Below are 27,956 nucleotides of genomic sequence, written 5' to 3'. Positions count from 1 at the left end.
TGCATGGACTAACATAATCTAAACTAAAAATGACATGCACTAAAATATATTTCTGAGCTTATAAATTTTAGTTGCTCCCGACACAAATCCCGAAATCAGCTACTCCTTGAAATTCCTCCGTCACGGTTAAAAATGAAAGGAGATTGCGCTTTCTCAGCTGCTGCTCCAGAGTGGTGAAAGGGTTTACCAATGTCTATCAGGTCGTCGGTCTACCTCTGTAAACATGTTTAAAACTTGTCTTAAGACATATTTGTTTGATGAGGCCTTTGCTATGTTGTAAGAACCATTAGGTTTGGATTAGAAGTTTTTATTATTATTATTATTATTATTATTATTATTATCTTTCTCTTGTTTACATGGTATTATCTCTTTCCCCCTATCTTATAGTGTTTTATATTGTATTATTTTCTCTCCTTGTATTTTGTGTTTTATCTAATCACTTTGAAATTGTACATCACTTTTGTACACTCTGTTTTTAAGGTGCTTTATTAAAAAAAAATAATAATAATTTGATTTGAAATCATTTGTTACTTGTTTTTCACTGGCATGTCGTTTGGGTGTTGAGGACTAATGCGTCTTTGAGCTTACATTCAGTACGAGTAAAATACTTAAGAACTGTTAAAATCAGATACTTAAGACATTTGCTCAATTCGTATTGGAATTGGTGGCATGTTATAACAACTGCAACTCTTTACGAAAGGGTAGAATCATTATCACAGGGAGAGTTTGGTTGTATTGTTCCCTTTTACTCATATGCTAGAAGCTACCTTCTAAACTTCACACTCCAGTCCAGTGGGTGGCGGTAAGACACGTACATTTGTTTGCCAACCACCACTAAACCACAGAGGAAGAAGATTAGTTTTCAGCATGATCTCTGGTATTGTGTTGTAGTACTGACTTAATATAAACTGTTAGAAATGTACTTTTAGTAGAAAGATACATTTTGAATCCGGTCAGTAAATACTGGTATATTCCCATCCTCATAGACGTGAGTAAGGTTTGTAGCAAGCAGGAATATCTGGAGGAGTATCAACTGAACTGAGATCTGCTGCTGTGAAGATGGTGTTTGTTAAAGAGGAGAGTGAGGAGGACATGAGTGAACCAGAACCCTGGAGAATAAAACGCCAGGAACAAGGAGGTTGGTGTCTATTCTTCATTCATCTTTAATGATTGTTGTGGTACGTTTAAGCTAACTAAGCTTTAGACCTGTTTTACAGAAGTCTTCCTGCGGTTTTAACACTATAATATAGGTAATGGCATAGGTTTCATGTTAACATTGTACACTCCTCACCAGAATATTCTGATTGTTTTATTCTTGTTTTTTAAGCACATAAATGATAATATACTCATTCTAATAAATGTATATTGTAATGTACTCATTCTAATATATTAATAAAATAATCTTTACATTGCTGTTTAAGTTATCATTGCACAAATTAACACTCTACATTTAAGAAAAATTATTATAAAATTAGAAGCATTCTAAACTAATGTGCTTTCAATTTTGTACAATTACATTAATTATTCCATTATTTTAAACAATGTTATTGCAAATCTGCCCAATGTTGTCCTCCAAACAATGTGTAATATAAAGCATATGAAAACAAATACAGTGAATGTATCCATGTAGGCTGTGCTGTATATTATTAGAGAAAAAGTGTTAAAATACAAATTACATTCTAAACCTAAAAACAACTGATTACTGCCTACTATTTTAAAGCAAAAAATAAAATGACTAAATTAAAAAATGATAATAAACAAAAATAAAAGCACACAGATTTTAACTTATACTTGTCTGAACAGTAATTAAATTACATGGGCTATACCTACAATAGCGATTTTTACTGCTTTCAATGATATTACTTGTTACATGTAGAATTTTAAAACTACAGAGTGCATTCACATGGTTGCCAGGTTGAGAAAAATAAGTAAACACTTAGCAGATATTTTCATATTGCGAAAGTGTGAAGCTCTGATTGGGGGATTACATCTCTTGATCTCAAGCAACCCAGTTTTGTTCCTCTGTGGACCAGATTAAACATTATTCTAGTCTATATATTAGGACTGCACACTAATATTCTTCTAAACATTAGTCGACTAGAAGAGGCTTAGTCGACCAAAATTTTATTAGTTGGTTTGTTGCAGAAAAAATAACAACCACCTTTTTTGTCCATGAGGGACAGAGCATTAAAGGGTTAGTTCACCCAAAAATGAAAATTCTGTCATTAATTACTCACCCTCGTGCTGTTTTACACCCGTAAGACCTTCGTTGATCTTCGGAACACAAATTAAGATATTTTTGTTTAAATCCGATGGCTCCGTGAGGCCTGCATAGGGAGCAATGACATTTCCTCTCTCAAGATCCATAAAGGTACTAAAAACATATTTAAATCAGTTCATGTGAGTACAGCGGTTCAATATTAATATTATAAAGCGACGAGAATATTTTTGGTGCGCCAAAAAAACAAAACAAAATAACGACTTATTTAGTGATGGCCGATTTCAAAACACTGCTTCAGGAAGATTCGGAGCGTAATGAATCAGCGTGTCGAATCATGATTCGCATGATCGCAAACAGCCAAACTGCTGAAATCACGTGACTTTGGCGCTCCGAACTGAAAAATATTCTCACAGACGTGAGAATGTGTCTATAGAAAGCCTGAAATGTCTACTTTAAAAAAAACAAAAAAAAAAAACAATGCAAATTAAAAGAAATTATCTCTGCTTATGTAATCCGTATGAAAGCTGCCTTTCTCTCTATAGGCATGTTCACTACTGCGGAGATGGCAAGTCAGCATCATCTTCGTCTTTGCAGCTGCCACTGACACAGAAAACACTAGTTTATTAATAAAATAAATTTAATAAATAAAATGTAATAAAAAATGTCTCCTCGCTATTTTTTCCGACACATTCATAATCATTGCTTTTTTTGCCAGTGCATTGCGGCAAGCTTTATATGCGCTTGAGCGTGGAATAGGCTATATATATAGGCCTAATTTATTATAATTTTACATAACTTTCTTATTTGACATGCAATAACTGAAGGAAATAAGGTAGGAGGACAATTTTTTTTTTTTGGAAGTTCCTCTACATGTGAGCTGCATTTGGATCAAATGAGGTGATAGCATTAATTAATCAAAAGTTACAGCATTTGGAACCAAGGTAGCCTTTTTGTTTAGCCTTTGACACCCCCCAAATGGGCATTTTAAAAATCGTTCCTCCATGAGTAGCCTTTAGCATCGCAAATGACAGTGGAAATGCTCTGGTACGCATCACATCATAAGACTTTGGTGCTAGCATCAGTGACAGGTGAAGAACAGACAGTGGGTTGTTCTTGTATTGCAGGGCCAGGACACTCTTGTAGTCATGCAGCAGCACTTTTGTGGAAGGTTAGTAAAGGACAATTATGGGAACAAAAATTGTTTATTGTATTGTGATATTATTAATTAACTAATAAATGTACTACACTGAAATGTTGTCCCTGAGAGCCGTAACGACATTTCTCATAAAGCTTTGCAACTTTACAAAGTAAACAATGATCCAAAAAACACTTAACCTCTTCGCTAATTAGCACACAAAATGCCATTGGTGTACTACTTCCTCCGCCTCACCGGACGTTGTACCCACGTTCTTTTTTACAATAGCGCCCCCCGGAAACAGGTGGATACTCCTTTGATGTATTTGAGCCCCATTACACTATTCCTTCATAAGTATATCCTTTCTTTGTATTTGTTTATAACTACTACAATATTATTTCTTATATATTCTTATATATATATATATATATATATATATATATATATATATATAAGGAGCTTTTTTTGTTTTATATGTTGCTAAGAAGACACTCCAGAAGATGGTTTAAGTATAGCTCCATCATTGTTCAAAGTAAAAAAAAAGAGCATATTTTATGATGTTAGTTTTAATAAAATAATTGTAATTGCGCTGAGACTCCGCCTTCTTTTCGTGGAACCCTTCTCTGACTCATTTCGTCTGTTGAGTTCTTTATAGTACAGATGCTCGATTACAGTATATCGCTGCTCACGTATTTCGAACTTCGTTTTACCCCTAAACGAAGAACGAAAAAGAACTTCATTTGAAGTATATCAGGGCCTTTAGTTTTACCTACGGTCACCAAACTCGGTACATATATTGTTCTCATAGAGCGGGACAACATTCTAATTTAGACATTGGTTTCGACCAACAGGAAGTCAGCTATTTTGGTTTGAAGGTTTTTTTTTTTTTTTTTTTTTTTAACCAAGTTCTCAAATTTTAACTACTGCTCCAAAGCCCGTCATACAATTAACACCAAACTTTTTCAACATGAAGTCAAGACATTAAGGATGCTAAATTGCGGACAGATATTGGATATCTCAAATGGTTTGGCCGTGGCGAGGCAACGTATTTATGATGTAAAAAGGGAAACGGGAAGTGTATTATAACTTCTGCATACATTGATTATGATGAAACTTCAGCTGTGTGTTCATTGCGGGAGGCCGATTACATGTATGTGCCTGTTAGTCAAAGTTATAGCACCACCAACTGGCAACAGGAAGTATCATTTTCAAAATGCTTTGAAATCACCCTCTTATATTTACCCAATTCACTTAAAACGTCATCAGAATAATGTCAAGACATGGCAGATGTAGACCTGTGAAAGGATTTTTGATATCTTAAATACTGTTGCCATGGTAACACGTCAAACTTTTATAATATTCTTGGGTGTTTTTGAAGCTCTTAGCATGCTTCAAATTGTATGAATCTCGACACACACGTGAAAGTTGTTGGCCAGTATACATGGGCAAAGCCTTCGAAATGGGCGGGGAGGAGGGGCTCTATAGCGCCACCTTTTGACAAAAGTTGGGGGGGTCAGTCTTCCCTACAGTCACCAAACTCAGTATATATATTGTTCTCATCAAGCCGGACAACTTTCTAATTTACAGTCATTAGCTCCGACCAACAGGATGTCAGATATTTTGGTTTGAATGTGGATTTTTTTTTTTTTTTTTTTTTAATCAGGCTTTGAGTTTTTAACTACTCCTCGTAGTGGATTCATGCAATCGCCAAACCCAGTCAACATGAAACAAGACACTGAAGATACTAAATTGCGAACAATTGTAGGATATCTCGAACAGTGTTGACATGGAATCAGGAAGAGTCTCATATGTAAAATCATTGTTTGATTTAAATTAAATTAAGATTGTATGTTGCCCGCCATGCACAGGTTTCCTTAAGCCACTGGGGTGACAGTGGCTCCGGGGCTTAGGCCTGTCATCACTGCTTGCAGCTATATTTTCCTTTTATTTCTATTTGTCCCAGTTGATTTTCACCATTTTAATGTTTTCATTTTAGGCCTGATTAAAGTGAAAGAGGAAAGAGAAGATCTGAATGAAGTGGAGGAGAAATATCAACATCAGAAAGCTCATGATTTCACCGTTGGAGAAAAACCATTAAGTTCCTCCAAAACTGAAAACAGTTGCTCACAAAGCAGCATTCAAATAACAGAAGTCAAAAGGCTATTTACCTGTTCTCAGTGTGGAAATACTTTCACACGTAAAGGAAGCCTTATGAATCACATGTTAATTCATACTGGAAAAAGGCCTTTTACCTGCTCTCAGTGTGGAAACACTTTCACACGCAAGGACAGCCTTAAGAATCACATGTTAATTCATACTGGAAAAAAGCCTTTCACCTGTTCTCAGTGTGGAAAAACCTTTTCACGTAAAGGAGTCCTTAGGAATCACATGAGAATGCACACTGGAATAAAGCCTTTCACCTGCTCTCAGTGTGGAAACACTTTCAGACGTAAAGAAAACCTTAAGAAGCACATGTTAATTCATACTGGAAAAAAGCCTTTTACCTGCTCTCAGTGTGGAAACACTTTCACACGTAAAGAAAGCCTTATGAATCACATGTTAATTCATACTGGAAAAAAGCCTTTCGCCTGCTTTCAGTGTGGAAACTCTTTTGCACGTAAAGGAATCCTTAAGAATCACATGAAAATTCACACTGGATTAAAGCCTTTTGCCTGCTCTCAGTGTGGAAAGTGTTTTACACAGAAAAGACAACTTAATGAGCATGTGCTAATTCACACTTCAGAAAAGCCTTTCACCTGCCCTCAGTGTGAAAAGACTTTCACACGTAAAGGATACCTTGAGAATCACATGTTAATTCATGCTGGAATAAAGCCTTTCAGCTGCTCTCAGTGTGGAAAGAGTTTTACACAGAAAAGACAACATAATGATCATTTGCTAATTCACACTTCAGAAAAGTCTTTCACCTGCCCTCAGTGTGGAAACACTTTCACATGTAAAGGAAGCCTTAAGAGTCACATGTTAATTCACACCGGAATAAAGCCCTTCGTCTGCTCCCAGTGTGGCAAGGGTTTTACACAGAAAGGACACCTTAAGGATCATTTGGTAATTCACACTTCAGAAAAGCCTTTTACCTGCCCTCAGTGTGGAAACTCTTTCACACGGAAAGGAAGCCTTAAGAATCACATGTTAATTCATGCTGGAGTAAAGCCTTATACCTGTTCTCACTGTGGAAAGAGTTTTAGATGTAAAGGACACCTTAAGGATCATTTGGTAAAACACACTTCAGAAAAGCCTTTCACCTGCCCTCAGTGTGGAAACACTTTCACGCGTAAAGAAAGCCTTGAGAATCACTTGTTAATTCATGCTGGAAAAAAGCCTTTCAGCTGCTCTCACTGTGGAAAGAGTTTCACCTGTATACAAGGATTTAATAGTCACATGAGAATTCACACTGAAGAGATGCGTTACACATGTCATCTGTGTGAGAAGAGATTTAAATGGAACACGAGTCTCAGAGCTCATCTTCGCCATTCTCACTCTGCAGTAAGGCAGTTTAAAGGAGCAGTACGTGATTTCGGAGGAACACTGTTGAAAGTGGATCAGACCGAGCAGCACAACACACTTGTAGCCAATCAGCAGTAGGGGCGTGCCCACTCATGATGGGGGAGGACAGAGAAGGTGTAATCCATTCGACCATAAGTGGACTGCGAAGTGGACTTCACAGAGTATTTTGCCATCTTAAGTGTGATTCCAATCGGTAGGGAGCGAACATGTTCAGTTCGAAGGGCACTGGGAATGGCATAGGGAATAAGGGAACATCGATACATCACTTCACAGGAAGTAGAGAGGAAAAATAAACTGCACTTCGTCACCAGTCAGAACTAACGATGGAGCAGAGCCGTTGAGTTTTTAAACGGCTCTGCGATAGAGGAATTTACGAATGCGTTTTAAGTATTCATAGATTGTTATTATTATACAAACTAAAGTATTTATAAATGGTTATGGTGATGAATGTTACATTTTGCATTTTCTATTGTATGAATAGAAGTGATAAAATAAAAGTGTTGAGAAGCAGCTGAGGCTCTCGGTTTTTATTTTACTTTATTTACCTCACGTTTGTTTACTATGCGACTGCTTGTGGAAAAGAAAGCGCATGAGATGAGATCATAGACTAAAAAAAGTGGAAGGTGGACGATGCACCTTCACTCTCTTCCATTGTAGTAAATGAAGCCGCCAGTGTCCCAACATATCATCTTGAGTTTGGAGCACAGAAGTGACCTTGGAGCCAGAGTCTGCGCAATAGTGAGCGCGAAGTGGAGCCACAAAATCACACTCCCACAGAATCGGGTAATATAGTTCACTGCAGAACAAATCATTATGTCGGTGTGAAATAAACAGTTATGGAAATGTAGAAATTAAAGTTAAAGCTCCAATCTCCTCCCAAAGATCCAGAAAAAAAGTCTGTTGATGCTTCAGTGACTACTTCACTCAGAGAAGCTGTCAATCTCAGCTGTCAATCATGACGTCAAAACCTGCATTTTTATCGCATCAAATACCTAACTAAAACCAAATTTATTTAAAGAACGAACACTTGAGCTAACATCAGCATGATAAAATGGCTTAAATAGACAGAAACCATCTTTGAAAAAAAAATATTTGACATGTAATTTGATTGTTTAGTTTGTCTCACGTCTCATTACATTACATGGAGTGGGCGGGGTTTATGACCTATACTGCATCCAGCCACCTGGGGGAAATCGAGACGCTTTGGCTTTACTTTTCAGGACTCGTGTGGCACGCTTGGATGAAACCCAGACCATGGATTAAGGACACATAGCTGCAATAGTCATACAAATATATAATAAACATAAGTTTTAATTATATTACATTAGATCCATAATGTGTGTTTTGTATATGTATTTTATATATTTTAAATTCGAAAGTAAAGTAAATTACAATATCTATTTATAAATATCATAATCTGCACGACCATATCGTTGACTTTCTTTGATGACGTTTGCAGGTTGTTCCAAATGAGCGATTTATCTAATGAGTCCACTTCAACTGATATACCGTGCTCAGGGAGTAGGGAGCAGCACACTGTGTAGGGACCCTTTCAAATGGAAAGCAGCTAGAGAGTGAGAAAGAGGGGGAAAAACTGTAGAAAGAGAGATAGCTGAGAGACATTACAAAAGAGAAAGGGTCAGAGGAATATCACTGGACAAAGGAGGGTTATGATCAGGCAAGATATTTAATAGATGACGATGAGATTTCGATCCACAGCTCTTATTCTGATTTATTGCTCTTATTTAAACATACTTGTTTCTGATATTTATGAAGATTTTCTTTAGTTTCCATTCATTGTGTTTCTCACATGCAAGTGGTTAAACCAGATTACTACATTGCTTTTGTCATAATGTAGGTCTCAGCAAACACGACTGTGGTTGGTTTAATCGGTTTTGGATGTTGCTATTACTGTGATACATTTTGTTTTACTCAGATTTTATTACCTGGTTTGAGAAGATTTTAAACATTGCTTTACTAAAGAAAGTGAAAGCAGCTTGTCTCTAGATTTGAAGCACTGATATAAATACTTGTTCATTTCAATAAGAATTATGATGATGCACTGTAAAAAAAGTTCTTGTCAATTAACAGTAACTTACTGGCAACAATTATCAGATCCGATGAGCAGGACGACAGATGACGAAGACGGGAACAGGTACAGGAAGGCAGGTAGTTAACAGGTAAGTAATCCAGGTGAGTCAGGTGAGAGAGCTTATAAAGGGTGACTTGATGAGGGCATGCAGGTGCAGGTGATTTGAACTTCGGTGATTGTGAACGAGTGGGCGGATCTGGTGTGGATGGCTGGATGGATGTTGTGACTGAATCCGTGACAGTGGTGTATTCGTCTAGCTGGAAAGAACATATATACACTTCCCACACATTGACTTGACTAAGGTTGAAATTGCCAAGGCAACCGTTATGTATTTGGGAAAGCAGGTTGGACAAGGACAAGTGTGTTCTGCTGCCCAGAAAGTGCAGGCAATTGCTTATTTTCCTGTGCCTCAAACCAAGTGTGATCTTTGCTTTTTTTTTTTTCTAGGAATGGCAGGCTATTATAGAGCATTTTGCAGAAATTTCTCTGATGTGGCTCTACCGTTAACCAATCTTCTCCACGCCTAGCAAAAATTCCTATGGTCTGATGAGTGTCAACATGCATTTGAAGCTGCAAAAAGTTTGTGTTGTGCCCCAGTGTTATCTGCACCGGATTACTCACGTTCTTTTAAACTCAATGTTGATGCTAGCCTAGTGCTACTGGAGCCGGAGCAGTTCTTTTGCAAGATGATATTCACAGAGTTGAGCATCCTGTAGCATCCTGTAAAGTTCTTGAAACAACAGTTACACTATATTGTTATCGAAAAAGAAGCCCTTGCTTTTTTTTTTTTTACTGGCCTTACAACATTTTGAAGTGTATGTGGGATCAAGTTCAAATCCTGTGCTTGTCTTTACTGATCACAATCCACTAGTATTCTGATCTCGTATGCGCAATGCAAATCAAGGAATTATGCACTGGTAAAGCAAGTATAATGTATTAGCAGATGCCTTATCTCGTTCTTTTAATTTTGTCTAAAAATCAATTATATTGATTTTTCGTTTTGTGGGTGGGGGTGTTAGGATATTCGTTTTCTGTGTGAAGTGTTCTTCTATATGTCTGTGCAGGAATTGGTTGCTGAAGAGAGACGTGATTGGCAGAACCTTCTGCTTCTGTAAGCTCACTCTGGCGTTGGCTTTCTAGCATGAAGAGCTCTGAATATCTTCTCCTGTCGACAGATTCCAAACCACCCGTTGTTGGTTTTTGTAAATGGTTCATACTTTCATTGTGAAGTGATTTAATTAAATTACTGTCTGTGCTTTAGGAGCATAGGGGTGTCCTGCCATTTATTTTGACCTTTTTTGAGATTTATTTTGGGGAGATAGGAAAGTTTATTGTTTTTTTTTTTTTTTTTTTATATATATGTTTTATTTGTGGATCTTTTTTTAATGTCTGTGGTGATCTGTCATCTGGGGTTGGTTTCCAATTTAACGTCAAACTCATGTTTTTTTTTTTTTTTTTTTTTTTTTTTTTTTTTTTTTTTTTTAGAATGGGGCATAACAAGGACAGTTTTGAGTGTCATTGTTTGTCTGGAGCTGGTGTGCTGCTGGCGACTACTCAGCCCCTGAATCAGTGTTGGAGGTAATTAGATAATTGAGTGATGATTGAGCATTAGTGATGAACACATGCTCTTAACAAGCAGAATCACAGAAGGAAAGAGGAAAAAAAAAAGACAAGTAGAAACATAACTATAACTGGCTTCCAGCCACAGCCTTAGATGAAATCAATTAAAACTGAAATTAACCAAAATGATCTTTTTTTTTTTTAAAGAAATGGCTACTGTTGTGATTGGCTAATGACACTGCATAGGAAACAGTATCAACGCCCACTTACTATTACATGTAAGTTTTGAAAACATCCATATAAAACTGCCATTTACAGGAAAAGCATTATGAAATCATTTACTTACTGTTTGTGATGCAGCTGCTGTCAGATTCAAAATTCAATTAGGATACAGTTGGCTGCTTCATCTGTCAACAAAAGTTTCTCTGCGAACTCTCCATTACACTGTGCTTCGTTTACAAAACAAATTGTATGTCAGAGTATGTCAGAACCTGACCACACATCTGTATACTGTATCCAGTATAGACAGCGTCATTATTTATAATGTCTTCAATATGCTTTTGACGCGACACTTACATCCAGTGTAGGCAAACATCAGCCGTTAAGCAACTGAATGCCAGTGGGCGGGGCCTATGGTACGATTATGTATAACTATTCATCGATGTCTTGCTTTGGAGGCAGTCATATGCAAATGTATTTGTCAAAAGGTCAAGGCAAATTTGATTTCTCATGTCATGACCCCTTTAAGCTTAGATGACAGATTTTTAAATATCTGAGATTTTGTGACATTCTGACACGAGCCCAGAAGCATTCTATATTTTTGTGCATACTTTATACACATAAATGTGTTTTATACATACAGTATACAGTTCTTTTGTTGTTTGTTTGATATTTATACTATTTAAAATTTAAATCTGCTGGAACAGTTTTAAAAAGTGATTTTTCACTATTATTTTACAACAGGATCTCAGCATTTTCATGGGTTGAAATAAAATATTTTCATTATAAGAGACAATAAAAACAACTTTGTTGCTCTCGTGTAGGCCTTTCATGTAGTTTGTGTGTGTGTGTGTGTGTGTGTGTGTATATATATATATATATATATATATATATATATATATATATATATATATTATACAGCACATTCAACTGTTAAATGTAATCATTACATGTGATCTATCAGCCGATCAGCAGTAATGTTCTTCACATAGTTCATATGACAATGTCGTTATATAACAATGTTTTGTTTTGAACCCAGCATCAGAGAATGATGAAATGGAGAATCTGTCTGCACCTGATTCTGCGGTTTCACAGAGGCAGCAATGATGTTATGATATTAATGAAATTATGTGGCAATAATAATTAGAGATGCACCGATACTAAATTTCTCTGCCGATACCGATAGCCGATTATTCAGAATGATATCGGCCGATACCGATACCAATAGTTTGCAACATTTTTTTTTTTTCCTTAAGAAAAACCAAACTATACAGGGAACCCTCTCATTTGGTACACTACGATTTTAGAGGTTACAATTAACAGCAGAGGTATTATATTCAGCTGCAGTTTATTTTCAGATATAATAATTACACTCAAATAAAAACTGAAATGTATTTACTTATCACATAAGGTAGTTTTCATAAGCACTTGTCTTCATGGCAAATTTGCACAAACATATAATTAACAGTAAATAAGTTCCTCTCTAGTGTTTTATTTTATTTTTTTTTATATGTAGATAGCTAAGGAACTGAACATTGGAAACCATTCCTGAGGTAAAAGTGACATGATGTGACATTGTTCACAAGCTGTTTTATCGATGTCTTTCCGCGGTTGAAACACAAATAAAGTGATTACATGAGACACGAGACATTCTGGTAGTTGTACAATATATTTCAACATACCTTTGATGTTTATTCATGTTTTTTGAGACTATATAACTATTGAAGAGGAAGAAAAGACTCGCGCTCAGTGCTTCCGCCTGAAGTGAGGCATTACAGCGATCTGACACATCACGTAGTCAAACCCTGGCTTGAACTACGGGTGATTCATAGGGTCAAAAAGAGCCTGCTTCAACGTCACTATTTTTAATCTGTTAATGCGTTAAAACTCAACAAAAGAGTGATTTTCTTCACACACAGTATGCATGAGTTGCAGTCTGAACACGTCTTTCCGCGCCCTTTTGATTGACAGGATATAATCGGCCCTGACCATCGGCAGTTTTTAAACAATCGGCCGATGGCCGATAGTGATAATAGCTTTTATCTGCCGATACTGATTGTTGGCCGATACATCGGTGCATCTCTAATAATATTTTTTTTCCCTAAATATTCCGATTTCAGCAGAGCTCTTAAGCAAATGTGGTGTGTTGTAAAAAGAAAAAAAAAAGTTTATCTTTGAATGAATTTATTCGTCTTTGTGTCAGGTTGATTAGGACACTTTTTCCCCAAAAAGCAAAGTGTCCCAATCAACCAGAATTCACGTTTTTATTAATTAAATATTATGGCTATTTCTTCAGTGATCAGGCATCTTGTTTTATGGACAGACTGTTACTTTTTACTTTCGATGACCAACTGAAAATTGATCTGCTTATGTTTGCGATTTTTTTTTTTTTTTTTTTTTTTTTTTCTTTTTTTTTTTATTCAGATAATGTCTCAAGGTAGCCAACATATTTCCTGTTTTCGCTAATAGCGGTGAAGTTAAGCAGAGTTGGCTGTGGCAAATTTAAATCTATGCAAACATGTAAACAAACCAGCAGTGTCTGTATTTATGTGTGTGTGAATGCATTCCAATAATAATAAATGTTCAAGCTCATCAGATAAAAAAAAAAAAAATCTGCTTGACAAATGTCCAGTTCTCCGCAGTTATACCGGTTGATTTCATAAGAACTACCAGTTTCTTAGTAGACTATTTTTTCTTTTTTTTTTTTTTTTCTTTTTTTTGCTGATTGCTGCTCATTTAGAAGGTTGCCTTTAGTTTCATCACACTGATCTGTTGTCATCTAACAATAAAATACAATGTAGATTTATTAACTTCAGTCATGACGTAATCTTATGAGTCCCAGTGCAAAAACACTTGAACCTCTGTCACTCCTGTCTTCTGAACCAAAAGTGTGGACTCAATTCTGAACCAATTACAAACATTTCAGAAGCATACTTTGACTTAACAAAGTATTTTCATTCTGATATTTCATGTGTTCTTTCAGAGCGTTTGCCAGTATCAGGCTCAGATGAGTCCATATGTGTCTGTGGGTGAGGATGTCACTCTGAACTGCTCACCTGAAGACAGGTATTGAATTACGTTTCATTAAGAGGAATGAAAATACAATGAGATCTGACTCACTTGCAAGGAAACTGCAAAATAATAATCCAAATGATTTCTGGATGAATAGCGTGGATAATTAGCAAGCTATAGCTCTGACCAGTATTTTGTCTAAGGTCATTGAGAGGATGCTACTGAATGAATTGGAACAGTTTGACCTGACCACTGACAACCAGTTTGGTTTTAAACCTAAACATGGCACATATATGTGTATTTTTGTTTTAAAGGAGATTTTAGATTTGTATAACATGCATAATTCCACATTATTTATGTGTTTTATTGATGCCTCTAAAGATTTTGATTATGTAAATTATTTTACAAGTTACAACAGAGGAGTTCCTAAATCTCTAGTGACAATTCTGGCTTTTTTGGCATGGTGCAAATGGGGTAACTCTGTGTCTGCTCCATTAGGAGTAGGGAGGACAGGAAACTGTCATTTCCTGACTTCTCTTTGTCTGGCATTGTCTTTAAAGTATGTGATGAGGTTAAATATTTAAGACATTATATATAAATGATGACCTGACTGATGACAGGGACATTTACAGACAGAGTCATATGATGTGTGCACAAGCTAATATGTTGATTCATAAATTTAATATGTGCTCAGAATTTGTGAAGACTACACTTTTTAGAGCATATTGTACCCCTATGTATACTGCCCATTTGTGGTGGCGTTGTATGTGGAACCACTGGTGTTTTAGCCTAAACTACTGTATATGTAGGCCTAAATATGTGATATTCTGTCTTTTTTTTTTTTTTTTTGACTGTTGTTGTACTGTTGTATTGTGTTTCTAGACCATGTATGTCCTTAATATAGTTTTGATTGAATACCAAACCTGAAATCAATTCGCATGCTATTTCACTATAGAGGGGACAGTAGAAGTAGCCTATTTTGACATGCTGATATGATTATTTCCTCTCGGATTGATCAGTTTCAGTGTGATCATACAGTTAAATTTATCGCGGTGAAGTGTTTATATGTCTACATTTCATTAATAATAATCTGACTCGACTCAGCACCTGCATGCGCATTTTTAAAGTGAAAGTAATGAACGTGAAATGTAAGCGTTAGTCTGCCGCATTTCACAGCCAGCAGCGGATCCGTTAGCAAGGATATTCTCGATCATTTCTGGCTATTGACATTATCGTTTTGTTTAATTTGCATAGGCTATTTGGAGATGCCGAACTGCGTTTTAATGTTAACACTGCTGATGATCACTGATGGTAAGTATCTATTTATGCTAGCTGCTATTCAGGGGAGACAGATACAGGGAAAAACAGCTGCCATATCTTTAACTCGTCGAGATGAAAAATGTATTATAAACTACAGAATTCATTTAGTTCTTTATTCAATTGCATATTATTATTATTCTATTATTGTTAAAGGAAATGATAATAATCCACACAAACGCACTTGTTTTCCTTGTGCTGGAAGGCGCAGCCCCACAAATCGATCAAAATCATTATAGGCTATAGGGTGCTTCTCCAAGGAAATGCTGCATCCTTTAAAGTAATGACTGTGCACTCTTCAGCACAGAGACAGTCTCTTTGCTAAATACTTTCCCAGTTAACAGAATTTTGTTATAAGAATATTCTTCAAATATTCAGTGTTGGTTCTAGGAAAGTAAAAAAAAAAAAAAAAAAAATGTCCAGTTTTCTTGAAGGTAGAGGAACGTGTTTTAAAAGGTATGATGTTCCTGAAACGTTCTTTCAACTTAATTTTGATTAACAATCAAACATTCTAGGGACGTTGATTTGTAACATTCCAAGAACATAAAAATGTCCAGTTTTCTTAAAGGGTTAGTTCACCCACAAATGAAAATTCTGTCATTAATTACTCACCCTCATGTCGTTCCACACCTTTAAGACCTTTGTTCATCTTTGGAACACAAATTAAGTTATTCTTGTTGAAATTCAAGAGGTATATGAATTTCATCAACACTTTCATCAACGTTAATCAAAGTTGTTTGTGTTCTTATTTTTCTTTCCTTCAGTGCTTGTTCACAGCAGGTGTTTGAATGATTGAAAATTAACATCCTACTAACCTTTAAATAACATTCTACTAACATTAAGGAAACAGGACATTTTTATGTTCTTGGAATGTTACAAATCAACGTTCTTAGAATGTTAAATTTTAAAATCAAAATTAAGTTGAAAGAACGTTTCAGGAACATCATACCTTTTAAAACATGTTCCTCTAATATCAAGAAAACTGGACATTTTTTACATTCCCAGAATCAACACTGAATATTTGGAGAACGTTCTCATAACAAAATTCTGTTATGACATTATATATTTCTCTATATGTGTTTATACTGCATGAGTAAATATATTTATACACATGCAGTACCATATCTGTTCACAGTAAATTATTTTCACATATTTTTCAATATATGAAAAGCAGCAGTTCCATATGTATTATTCAGTATATTGTAATATATTAACACAATATATTATTCTGTATTTTTTTTTTTAAATATACCATTTAATTATTTAATATATTGATCATTCATATATAGGGAAATATATTTTCTTTTCATAAGGGAGAGTCCTTCTCAGCATTAATGAGACGGACTATGTCACACATGTTCCCGCCCCCGCGGTTAGAGCAAAAATACTATTAAAAAAATTGTATTAAAAGTATTTAAATTAACTGGATTTTTATTAATGCTGTGACTGACTAAGTCTACAGTCTCCCAGTGGCTTATTTGCAATTTACACCATAGCAAAAGATAACATGTAGAGGCCTCATTTCCGGAAAAATAATTTTTGTCTTAGCCTACTTTTCTTAGTGAACTAGACAAGCTCATGGCCTACTTGTTTTCCATCAGTTCTTTTTTTGTGAATTGGAATATGTGCAAAGAATTTTGGATGACTAAAGTTTATGAAGGATAAATTGATGCATCCTTCAAAATAAGCTGAATGAAGGATGTGAAACGAAGGCTGCCTTATAAGGATCCTTCAAATTGATCTTTCAAATTCTTCTGGGTTTTGACGTCATAACTGCAGCATATACACACAAAATTATAGTTGTTGACTATTTCTCTAAGCATTTAAGACAGAAACATTTAATTGGGAGTAAATGTTTTTTTTTTTTTGTTTTTTTTTTTATTATAATTTCTTTCTTAAATTTTCTGTTGTTTTAATAAGGACTTCACCAATTTCACCAGATTCGTGTCACAGTTCCCTTCGTTCCCGGACTCCATTTCCCATCATCCTCCTGTTTCCACACCTGCACTTACTTCCTCGTCATCTCCCCATCAGCACTCAACACCTGCACCTGGACTTGATCATCTACACATCCTTTATAATGGACTCACTTCCTGCACTACCTTGTCTGTTCTTGACGTTAGTTTGTATGTGTACTGGTTGTGTTTCTCCTTCGTTCATTAAATACCCTTATTTTGTGGAAATCCGTGATACGCCTCTTCTGTGCAACCGCCACACGTAACAATTCGTCGTTTCACCAAAATGGAGTAATTGCTCTATTTTATATTTGAATTCTACCAAAAGCATCAGAAGGTAAGACTTGGGTTTATTTATATGATCTATTTTAATACATACTTTATTTCTGTAAATAATGATTTTCTTCTAACCCTGTGTATTTGTTTTATGAGTACTGAGGTCTTTAACCAAGCTAATTCTGTGTACATGAGCACACCTGGCCAGTTCTGTTCTGTTCATCAGCAGCTGTTTTAATGCTAAATGTTGGTTAAGGGCTTTTTCAACATTCTTCAATCATTGTAAACTACACTTTATCTAAATGCATAATAGTTTCAATACACTACTACTCTAGGGTTATGGTCAGACTGTCAGTCCATATCCGATTTTGTGCATATCTGATTGAAATTCGATTAGATTTATCAAGTGTAAATGGCCAAAAATCTCATGAAATGCGAAAATTATTTTATTTTTTATTTTTTTTACAAATCTGTTCTGAGCTACTTTCATATGTGGTTTGAAATTCTATTCAAATCTCATTTCTGGAAATCTGTTTCAGTCTGACTGCTCTGATCAGATTTCACATGGTTTATGTAACTCATAATTTTATGTATTTATGTATCTCTCCCCACGTTAAACGTCAATGTCAGATGTTGTTATAGGAAACATGCTGAAAGTCGCTGCAGACTCAAAGTTGTGGTGTTGCAAAGTGCCGGACAAGCAGAAAATGATGATATCGGACACATTTTTAAACCAGCAGAGATGACGGCATGAATTAAAGCCATGCACTCCAGCCTTTAAAGGATTAGTTCAGTTTCAAATAAAAAATTTCCTGATAATTTACTCACTCCCATGTCATCCAAGATGTCCATGTCCTTCTTTCTTCAGTCGAAAAGAAATTAAGGTTTTTGATGGAAACATTCCAGGATTATTCTCCTTATAGTGGACTTCAATGGCCTCCAAATGGTTGAAGGTCAAAATTACAGTTTCAGTGCAGCTTCAAAGGGCTTTAAACGATACCAGATGAGGAATAAGGGTCTTATCTAGAGAAACGATCAGTCATTTTCGAAAAAATCTAAATGTACATGCTTCCGCCAAAACCGCATTTCTGTGTTCTCCAAAAAGGTTACGCTGTACTTCCTACGCCTTCCCTATTCTACTTACGGAAAAAATGGAACTGGCGCTACTTTCGTTCCGTAAGTAGAATGTATCTTGCTGCTAGTAGGATACAATCTCTCTTTTCCCCTAATAAATGTTGAAGTTGTATTTTATTGTTTAATTTTATGAAGTTAGTGTGTAATTTTGTGTAGTTTGTGGCATGATCAATTTTGTTCATACCAAGGGTGAAATTATGTCTCTTTCCCTGACTTCTGGGTCTTTTCTGCAATGTTAGAACTTTTGTTTTGTTATGGTTAAGTCAGGGCCCAGGTCTGACAGAACTGATGTCGGATGTCCAGGTTCTGCTGTAGACCCTATTCTGTTGGAGACAGCAGGACCAGATCATCTGCATACAGGAGGAGCTTTATAGGGGAGTCATGTAGCGTGAGACCAGGTGTTGCTGATTGTTCTAGTTGTTTCGCCAGTTCATTAATGTAAATATTGAAGAGGGTCGGTGATAGTGGGCAGCCCTGTCTCACACCCCACCCTTGCGTGAAGAACTCTGTTTATTGCGAATTTTAATAGCGCATTGATTGTTTGAGTACATTGTTTTTAAAATGTTGTATGTCTTACCCCCAATACCTGATTCTAGAAGTTTAGACCGAAGACCTTCATGCCAAATTGAATCAAAGTCCTTCTGTAAATCTACAAAGCAAGCAAAAATTTTGATTTTGCTTTGGTTAATGTATTTGTCGATTAGTGTATGTAGGGTGACATTGTGCTCTGTAAGGAAGTGGTATGAGTCTTGTGTTGATAATACTGCAGAACAGTTTCCCAAGATTACTGCTCACACAGATGCCCCTGTAATTATTTGGATCTATTTTGTCTCCACTTTTGAATATGGGAGTTATGAGTCCTCTCTCTCACTCTCTCCCGGATTAAAGAAATGCTTGTCCCATCAGCTTATACCACTTAAACTCTGATGAAAGGTAAACCATAAACAATGAATTTCTACTGCAGATTCTGCCCTCCTTCGCTTCTTAATGGATATTTCACACTAGAAACTATTAATTTTTATATTTATTGTTGAACAGCCAAGAATTTATTGCATTTTTTTTTTTTTTTTTTTTTTTTTTTTTTTAGGCTTCATTGTAAAAGGTCCTTCAGGTCCTCTGGTTGGTCCTTTGGGGTCTTCAGTGATTTTGCCGTGTTATGTTGATCAAGTCTTATTAATGGAGGATCTGAAGGTGGAATGGAGAAGAACAGACTCAGAGACTCTGGTTCACCGGTATCAAGATGGTGAGTCGACCAGTATGGAATGCCAAGTCTGCCGAAATTAAAAAATAAATAAATCCATAAATAAATGTATAAATACAAGAAGAAAAATATTTATACATTTATTTCCTTATTTATGTATATATTTATTTTTTCCACATTTATTTTCTCTTATTTATTTATACATTTATTCATTTAAATTTTTATTTATTTATCATTTATTAATCATTTATGTATTTTTACATTTCTGTGTCCGTAGGATAATGAGGAGGGCGTGGTTTACCTCAGACATAGCAGTCGAGCTCAGTGTAGGCGAGAGTGAAGTGTTGAGGAAAAAAAAAAAAAAATTCTAGCTACATTTACTTATGTTACATCCAATATTCAGTTAGAATTTCCAAATACTGTGAGTTTGAGTGTCAGATATTCTTATGACTAAATCTGAATGATTATACTTGGTAATATTCAATGTTAAATCACTTTAAATAGTGAAAGTCATGAAGTAAGTGTGTGTGTGTGTGTGTGTGTGTGTGTGTGTCTGGACCAACTGTTGTCTGTGGTTCACAGGTTTCTCTGTTTCACACATAATGGTGTTGATTCTATGTATTTCTGCATCTGGAGTGTAGGCGAGAGTGAAGTGTTGAGGCCACAGTGACACCTTGTGGTATGGCCGAAATACAAGCCGTAGTTGCCTCATTACCCTACGGACAAAGAAATATAAAAATATATAAATGTAAACATAAAGAAATGTGGAAATGAACAAATATGGATATATATATATATATATATATATATATATAATATGAAAATAAATAAAAATGGAAGTGAATAAATGTATAAATAAATAAATGTGGAAAAAAAAATGTATACATAATTATTTTTGTTATTTTGCTTTTCTATGTATGTTTATTTATTTTTGCTTTTTTACAATTCTTTGTATGTTTGTTTATTTATTTATTTATTTATTTATGTATTTATTTATTTTTAATTTCGGCAGACTTGGCATTCCATAGACCAGAGGCCCAGCAGCAGGATTATCAAGATAGAGCTCATTTCTTTACTGATCAGATTCAACATGGAAACTTCTCGCTCCGTCTGGATAATCTGAGAGCTGAAGATGAGGGAAAATACACATGTAAAGTTCACAGTCAGCAGGAATCTGGAGAGATTGTGGCTCAAATAAAATATGTTGGTGAGTTTGGACCAAATTAGTTATGGTACAAAGTTAATTCATGAGAATTTTTATGTTATTATTTCACTTTTATTTTATTCTTTCAGAGCGTTTGCTAGTATCAGGCTCAGATGAGTCCATATCTGTGTCTGTGGATGAAGACGTCACTCTGAACTGCTCTGTAGACTCTCACATCACACCTGAACACATTGAAGAGGTTAAATGGATAAGAACTGATGAAGAAGTTATGGTTCTGCTCTATGAAAACAATAAGACTTTACCAGATTCTTCAGATGAACAATACAGAGACAGAGTTGAGTTCTTCACTGGTGAAATCCCCAAAGGAAACTTCTCTCTCAGACTGAAGAGGGTCAGAACTGAGGATAAAGGAGTTTACATGTGTCAAGTGTTTGCTGGAGGACTTTCAGCCAATGCAACTGTAGTACTGGAGCAACTGGGTGAGTCAATGAATATTTATAAAAAAAAAAAAAAAAAAATAAAAAAATTCTAGCTACATTTACTTACGTTACATCCAATATTCAGTTAGAATTTCCAAATACTGTGAGTTTGAGTGTCAGATATTCTTATGACTAAATCTGAATGATTATACTTGGTAATATTCAATGTTAAATCACTTTAAATAGTGAAAGTCATGAAGTGTGTGTGTGTGTGTGTGTGTGTGTGTGTGTGTCTGGACCAACTGTTGTCTGTGGTTCACAGGTTTCTCTGTTTCACACATAATGGTGTTGATTCTATGTATTTCTGCATCTGGATCTGCACTTCTGCTCTGCTGTCTGATCTACTGCAGATCACCAAATAAAGGTACAAATATATTTTTATTCGCTGTAGTTCATTTGGGACTTCAAGATTTAGAGAGGACAAGAGATATATGTTAATAACTGCAGAATACACTTCGCATAGACGTTCACATTAACTGTTTAGTAATTCAGTCACATGTAGCTAGACTTTCACTATCCGACATTCACTAGAATAATAGAACAGCACACAATAAAGAATGACAGAGCAATCTTAGAAAAACTTTATTTTCTGCAGTGCTGTCTTTAGAGAATTGTGTAAAATTATTTACTGTCAGAATTTGAGACACTGAAACGATGTAGTATACATGCTAGATCAGTATGTGGCGCTGTAATTCTGCCACAGGATACCCTAAAATTGAAGAATAAGATTTGGAGCATGCGCATAAACCTTGCGCTCTGTAAAGCTTAGAAATAAAGCTTTATTTTAGTAAAGCTAATAGGCTCAGTAGCTCGAACACAAGCATGTAGTCTGCTTGTTGTTGTTGTTGTTGCTGTTGCTGTTGTTGGTGCTGTTAGCGGTGTATGACTAGGGTTGATATGTGGGGTGATGAGATCATCGTTTTACAAAATATACGGATTGGCTGTACACACGAAAACGCAAGGATGTCATTTTCAGATTTATCCACTCTGGGACCCAGTTTCAAAAAATATCGGTTTCACCTTCTCAAGATGCTGGATCCATCTGGACGAAGCACCTATACAATACAAAAGTTTTGCATATACAGCTAAACTCGTCTCTGTATAGACGGGCCCTTAGTCAGTGGTCCAACTCAGTGTGTGGCATTTCTTGCTATATCTCCTCATAGACTATTCCTTTGTGAGGTATTTGAGACAATGAGGGTCAGTTAATTAAGCGTGATTAGTATGGAGGCATCCATGATTTAGATGTTAGGTGTGTAATTTTCTTGATGTTAAATTACTGTTTCTTAGAGAAAATTATCAGAAAACCATAGGTTCATTTCCCTGAAGAGTTTATATAAGTGGTTGATTGATGGGGGTTCCAATACATTGTTCTGTTTGTTTTGAGTGTTGAATTTAGTGAAATAGTCTTGCGTTTTTTGAGTAGTAGTCACCTGTTGATTCTGTATTAGCGCAGGCACTAATGAGCACCCTTATGAATTACAACCCAGATAGCAACATTGTGTCGGCCCAGATCCGGCCCACATCTGGTACATATAGAATGATGACCTGGCCCACATGCTGCATGGAATGACAGGCCTTGGGTGGCCCACTCCTGTTTATCAGATCTGAGCCACAAGCAGGCCATAGCAATGCCACCTGTCAGCCAAGAGCAAAGAAATAAACCAGAATTGGACCTTATCTGAGCCACAAAATCTATGTATATTAAATGTGGTCATCTCAGCCTTAATACGCCTGTTAACAAGCAGAATCACTGCTAATCACTATATTGCCAAAAGGTTTGGGACACCTGCCTTTACGCGCACATGAACTTTAATGACATCCCGTTCTTAATCCGTAGGGTTTAATATGGAGTGGGCCCACCCTTTGCAGCTATAACAGCTTCAACTCTTCTGGGAAGGCTTTCCACAAAGTTTAAGAGTGTGTTTATGGGAATTTTTGACCATTCTTCTAGAAGCGCATTTGTGAGGTCAGGCAGTGATGTTGACGAGAAGGCCTGGCTCGCAGTCTCCACTCTAATTCATCCCAAAGGTGGCCTATCGGGTTGAGGTCAGGACTCTGTGCAGGCCAGTCAAGCTCCTCCACACCAAACTTGCTCATCCATGTCTTTATGGACTTTGTGCACTGGTGTGCAGTCATGTTGGAACAGGAAGGGGCCATCCCTAAGCATGAAATTGTCCAAAATGTCTTGGTATGCTGAAGCATTAAGAGTTCCTTTCACTGGAACTAAGGGGCCAAGCCCCTTAGTTCTTAGTGTTTTAAATATCTCTCCCCCAGGCCAAGGGGGAGAGATATTTAAACAATAATAGCGTGTGAAAGAGAATATTGTGAGATATATATTAAACAATAAATGTGTTTTCATGGAATTTTACAAAAAAAAAAAAAACATTTATTTATTGATTTATTTAATAATTCAATTAATAATTATTTAATAATTTTAGAATAAACTGGTACATTTAATTGTTTTATTGAATTCATTATTTATTTAATTATTTCATTTTGAGTAATTTGGTCCTCCATATTATGGAGGACTCAAAATGAAATAATTGTTTTATTTTGAGGTTCATGCTTCATGTTTCATTGCTTTGTTTATGTTTCCTGGTTTGGCATGTGCTCCCATGTCATGTCATTCCCTTGCCCTCATGTGATCATGTCATGTACTTCCCTGTTCTCACATGTTTTGTTTTCATTTGTTCACTGGTTAATAGTTCACAGATGTTCCTTGTTTGTCATAAGTTCTTGTCTAATTAAACCCTCATGTTTGCCCTGATAGTTTGTCAAGTATTGTCTTTGTAACCTGCTGTTGGTGAGTTTTGTTCATTTAGTCAAGCTTCATTAAGTCATTGTTTTATTTACTTTGGAATATGTTATTTAAACGAACTGCACATGGGTTCTCAACTACAACTCTCCTCAGTGGACTGTTACACCATAAATGATAAATTCTTCATTTTGGGGTGAGCTATGCCTTTAAGGCAGCTAGTGGTCTGTTGGCATCTCCACGTGAGATACTTGTTTGCTTTATTCAGTCTCTATATACTAGTCCTGGCTTTAGCATTGGCTTGTTAGGGGGTCCCATTTCAGATACGATTTGAGGACGCTGATTGTCTTTGTCACATCTTGAATATGTACACAGCAATTGGCTAAATTGCTACATAAGCTGAGCTGAATTTGAGACATGTGGACAGGCAGAGGGGACATACATATAGAAAAAGCGTATATTTTGCACAGATGACCATAGGTTACTTTAATTGTTTAGGTATGTAATGTAATGTAATGTAATTGAGTTTGAATCATGGTGTTTATAAATGCAATTGTCAGATTTTGTCTTGTACTACTGAGCTTGTTCATTTTATATGTTTATTACTTTAATCAGAAACAACAGTGATGTGTTTGTGGAAAGAACAACGTGCATGTACAAAATTGTCAAATGCTTAATTACTAGCATTTGTTGTTAAAGTGGAACCAATATTTCATTAACTTAATTTACTATGATTTAATTTGTCTTTTCTCTGTAGATCTAGTGCTCAGTCTTCAGAAGTTTCTCATTGTCTGTCCAAATATGTTCATGTGTCTTGCTTTTGTCTTCTGGGGTGTTTCTGAGGGTGAGTGTTTCACTACTGATGATTTATCATCAGTGTGTTGTAATTAATCATTCATATATGTATTTATTGCTACAGTAATTATTAATATCTGATTTTCTTTCAGGGTCTCTGTATGAGGTGGTTTCTTGTTCTGCTCTTTATTTTCTGAGACCACTCATGTTGCTTTGGGTGGCTCCGTATGTAAATCAGCTCACAGGTTATGATTCATTTATGATGACTGTCAGCTTATTGAATAAATTATATATACAGGTGCTGGTCATATAATTAGAATATCATCAAAAAGTTGATTTATTTCACTAATTCCATTCAAAAAGTGAAACTTGTATATTATATTCATTCATTACACACACTGATATATTTCAAATGTTTATTTCTTTTAATTTTGATGATTATAACTGACAACTAAGGAAAATCCCAAATTCAGTATCTCAGAAAATTAGAATATTATTTAGGACTAATACAAAGAAAGGATTTTTAGAAATCTTGGCCAACTGAAAAGTATGAACATGTACAGCACTCAATACTTAGTTGGGGCTCCTTTTTGCCTGAATTACTGCAGCAATGCGGCGTGGAATAGGGTCGATCAGTCTGTGGCACTGCTCAGGTGTTATAAGAGCCCAGGTTGCTCTGATAGTGGCCTTCAGCTCTTCTGCATTGTTGGGTCTGGCATATCGCATCTTCCTCTTCACAATACCCCATAGATTTTCTATGGGGTTAAGGTCAGGTGAGTTTGTTGGCCAATTAAGAACAGGGATACCATGGTCCTTAAACCAGGTACTGGTAGCTTTGGCACTGTGTGCAGGTGCCAAGTATTGTTGGAAAATGAAATCTGCATCTCCATAAAGTTGGTCAGCAGCAGGAAGCATGAAGTGCTCTAAAACTTCCTGGTATACATTGACCTTGGACCTCAGAAAACACAGTGGACCAACACCAGCAGATGACATGGCACCCCAAACCATCACTGACTGTGGAAACTTTACACTGGACCTCAAGCAACGTGGATTGTGTGCCTCTCCTCTCTTCCTCCAGACTCTGGGACCATGATTTCCAAAGGAAATGCAAAATTCCTTTGGAACCACTCAGCAGCAGTCCAGTCCTTTTTGACTTTAGCCCAGGCGAGACGCTTCTGACGCTGTCTGTTGTTCAAGAGTGGCTTGACACAAGGAATGCGACAGCTGAAACCCATGTCTTGCATACGTCTGTGCGTAGTGGTTCTTGAAGCACTGACTCTAGCTGCAGTCCACTCTTTGTGAATCTTCCCCACATTTTTGAATGGGTTTGTTTCACAATCCTCTCCAGGGTGCGGTTATCCCTATTCCTTGTACACTTTTTTTTTTTTTTTTTTTTTTTTTTTTCTACCACATCTTTTCCTTCCCTTCACCTCTCTATTAATGTACTTGGACACAGAGCTCTGTGAACAGCCAGCCTCTTTTGCAATGACCTTTTGTGTCTTGTCCTCCTTGTGCAAGGTGTCAATGGTCGTCAAGTCAGCAGTCTTCCCCATGATTGTGTAGCCTACAGAACTAGACTGAGAGACGATTTAAAGGCCTTTGCAGGTGTTTTGAGTTAATAGGCTGATTAGAGTGTGGCACTAGGTGTCTTCAATATTGAACCTTTTCAAAATATTCTAATTTTCTGAGATACTGAATTTGAGATTTTCCTTAGTTGTCAGTTATAATAATCAAAATTAAAAGAAATAAACATTTGAAATATATCAGTCTGTGTGTAATGAATATAATATACAAGTTTCACTTTTTGAATGGAATTGGTGAAATCAACTTTTTGATGATATTCTAATTATATGACCAGCACCTGTACTCATATACATATTTTGTTTAAACAAAAACACATTTTCCATTAAAAGTGTACAGTGTTTTATTGACATTTGTGTTAGTGTTTGTAATTATTTAATCTTTTTCTGTTTTACAGGCAAGCTCAAAACATTTGTTCAATACAGTTGTGAAACAGAATATATAGTTTTCTCAGCTGTTTTTTATTCAGGTAAACAAATCCAAAAGTAAATTAACAGTGTGACAGTTTTAGTATAACTGATTCTGCATGTGTTCAGTGCTGAATCTCTGTGTTTAAGGAACTTATGACAATTTATGGTTACTCCTAATGGGGAAGAAGAAAACTTTAATTACATGTGTTACAGTTGTTACACTACAAATATCATGTTATAGTCACTTACACATGCTTAAACTGCCGCTAAATTCCTTCACTGTAAAAAATAATTTGTTGACCCAACTTGACAAGTATACATATTGTTGCATTAACCCAGTTAAATTTAGCAGACATGAAGTGTGAAGTAAATTCAACTTACAGGTAGTTGTTAAAATAACTAAAATAACTAAATAGCAGTAAATTGGGAGTAATTACAATATAAATTACTAGGCATTCAATATTTATACACTGGAGGAAAAAAAAAAAGTGAAATATGCAGTAAAAAATGGCAGTTGTGGTCACCAGTACATGGAGAAGCGACTAGTCACTGAAGGCAGCAAGAGTGCGCAGGTGTTTGCTTAATACCTGGTACTGTTCCATTTCTTAGTTTATTGCTTGCTGCTAGGAAGGATTCATTTCTATTTTCTGCTAATTTCTATTTTCTACTTTCACTGTAATTTGTATTTTAATTTATACTCATTTAGAATAACGACTTGAGAAATTCACGGGCTATAGGCTTTTGGTGTGCTAATTGTAAGGGCGTGCACAGCTGTTTTCACTTAAGCGTTGAAAAGCAGTATATTTATTTAGTGTGTGCGCGCTGCCGTGGAAGAGTCAGTGGAAGCGTTCAGCCTCATTGTGTGAAGACAAACTCGGGTAAAGACCTGCGACACTACCTGCGCGACTCCACCGAGCAAGGACACCGGTACCGGTAAGGCGCTTAAGTATCTTCCTTTTCCCTCTTCTTTCCCACTTTTTTCTTCATACTCAACATGTGCCTTCAGTACATATCTCGTGTTCTGTCAACAACGTTCCACCTTTACACGTAGAAGGCAGCGCAATACTACTAATCTGCGTCCTATTTGCTCCTCTTCTTATGCACTTTTCTCTGTTTCTGTGCGT

At 36.0% G+C, this 27,956-nt stretch overlaps 1 protein-coding gene across 9 annotated transcripts; it reads left to right on the top strand.

Moving 5' to 3' along the window:
* The first annotated feature begins 800 nt into the window (after positions 1–800).
* LOC127508490 (gastrula zinc finger protein XlCGF57.1-like) lies at positions 801–27,049 on the top strand. Of its 9 annotated transcripts, XM_051886512.1 has the most exons (11): positions 824–1,138; positions 13,733–13,815; positions 15,016–15,072; positions 16,999–17,370; positions 19,531–19,686; positions 20,657–20,851; positions 20,938–21,288; positions 21,551–21,652; positions 24,804–24,890; positions 24,994–25,086; positions 26,820–27,049. In XM_051886512.1, exons 5-11 carry the CDS (start codon positions 19,620–19,622, stop codon positions 26,909–26,911), a joined length of 987 nt encoding a protein of 328 aa, XP_051742472.1. In that variant the 5' UTR covers positions 824–1,138; positions 13,733–13,815; positions 15,016–15,072; positions 16,999–17,370; positions 19,531–19,619; the 3' UTR covers positions 26,912–27,049. The 9 variants fall into 9 exon arrangements, with proteins under 9 accessions (XP_051742466.1, XP_051742472.1, XP_051742470.1 ...); XM_051886510.1 differs by lacking the exon at positions 16,999–17,370; XM_051886513.1 differs by lacking the exons at positions 824–1,138; positions 13,733–13,815 and adding an exon at positions 14,528–14,909 and having other exon boundaries at positions 17,019–17,370.
* The last annotated feature ends 907 nt before the right edge of the window (positions 27,050–27,956 follow it).

This window comes from Ctenopharyngodon idella, chromosome 3 (genome assembly GCF_019924925.1).
Source record: "Ctenopharyngodon idella isolate HZGC_01 chromosome 3, HZGC01, whole genome shotgun sequence".
Lineage (NCBI taxonomy): Eukaryota > Metazoa > Chordata > Actinopteri > Cypriniformes > Xenocyprididae > Ctenopharyngodon > Ctenopharyngodon idella.
This window is presented reverse-complemented; position numbering and strand designations above follow the sequence as displayed.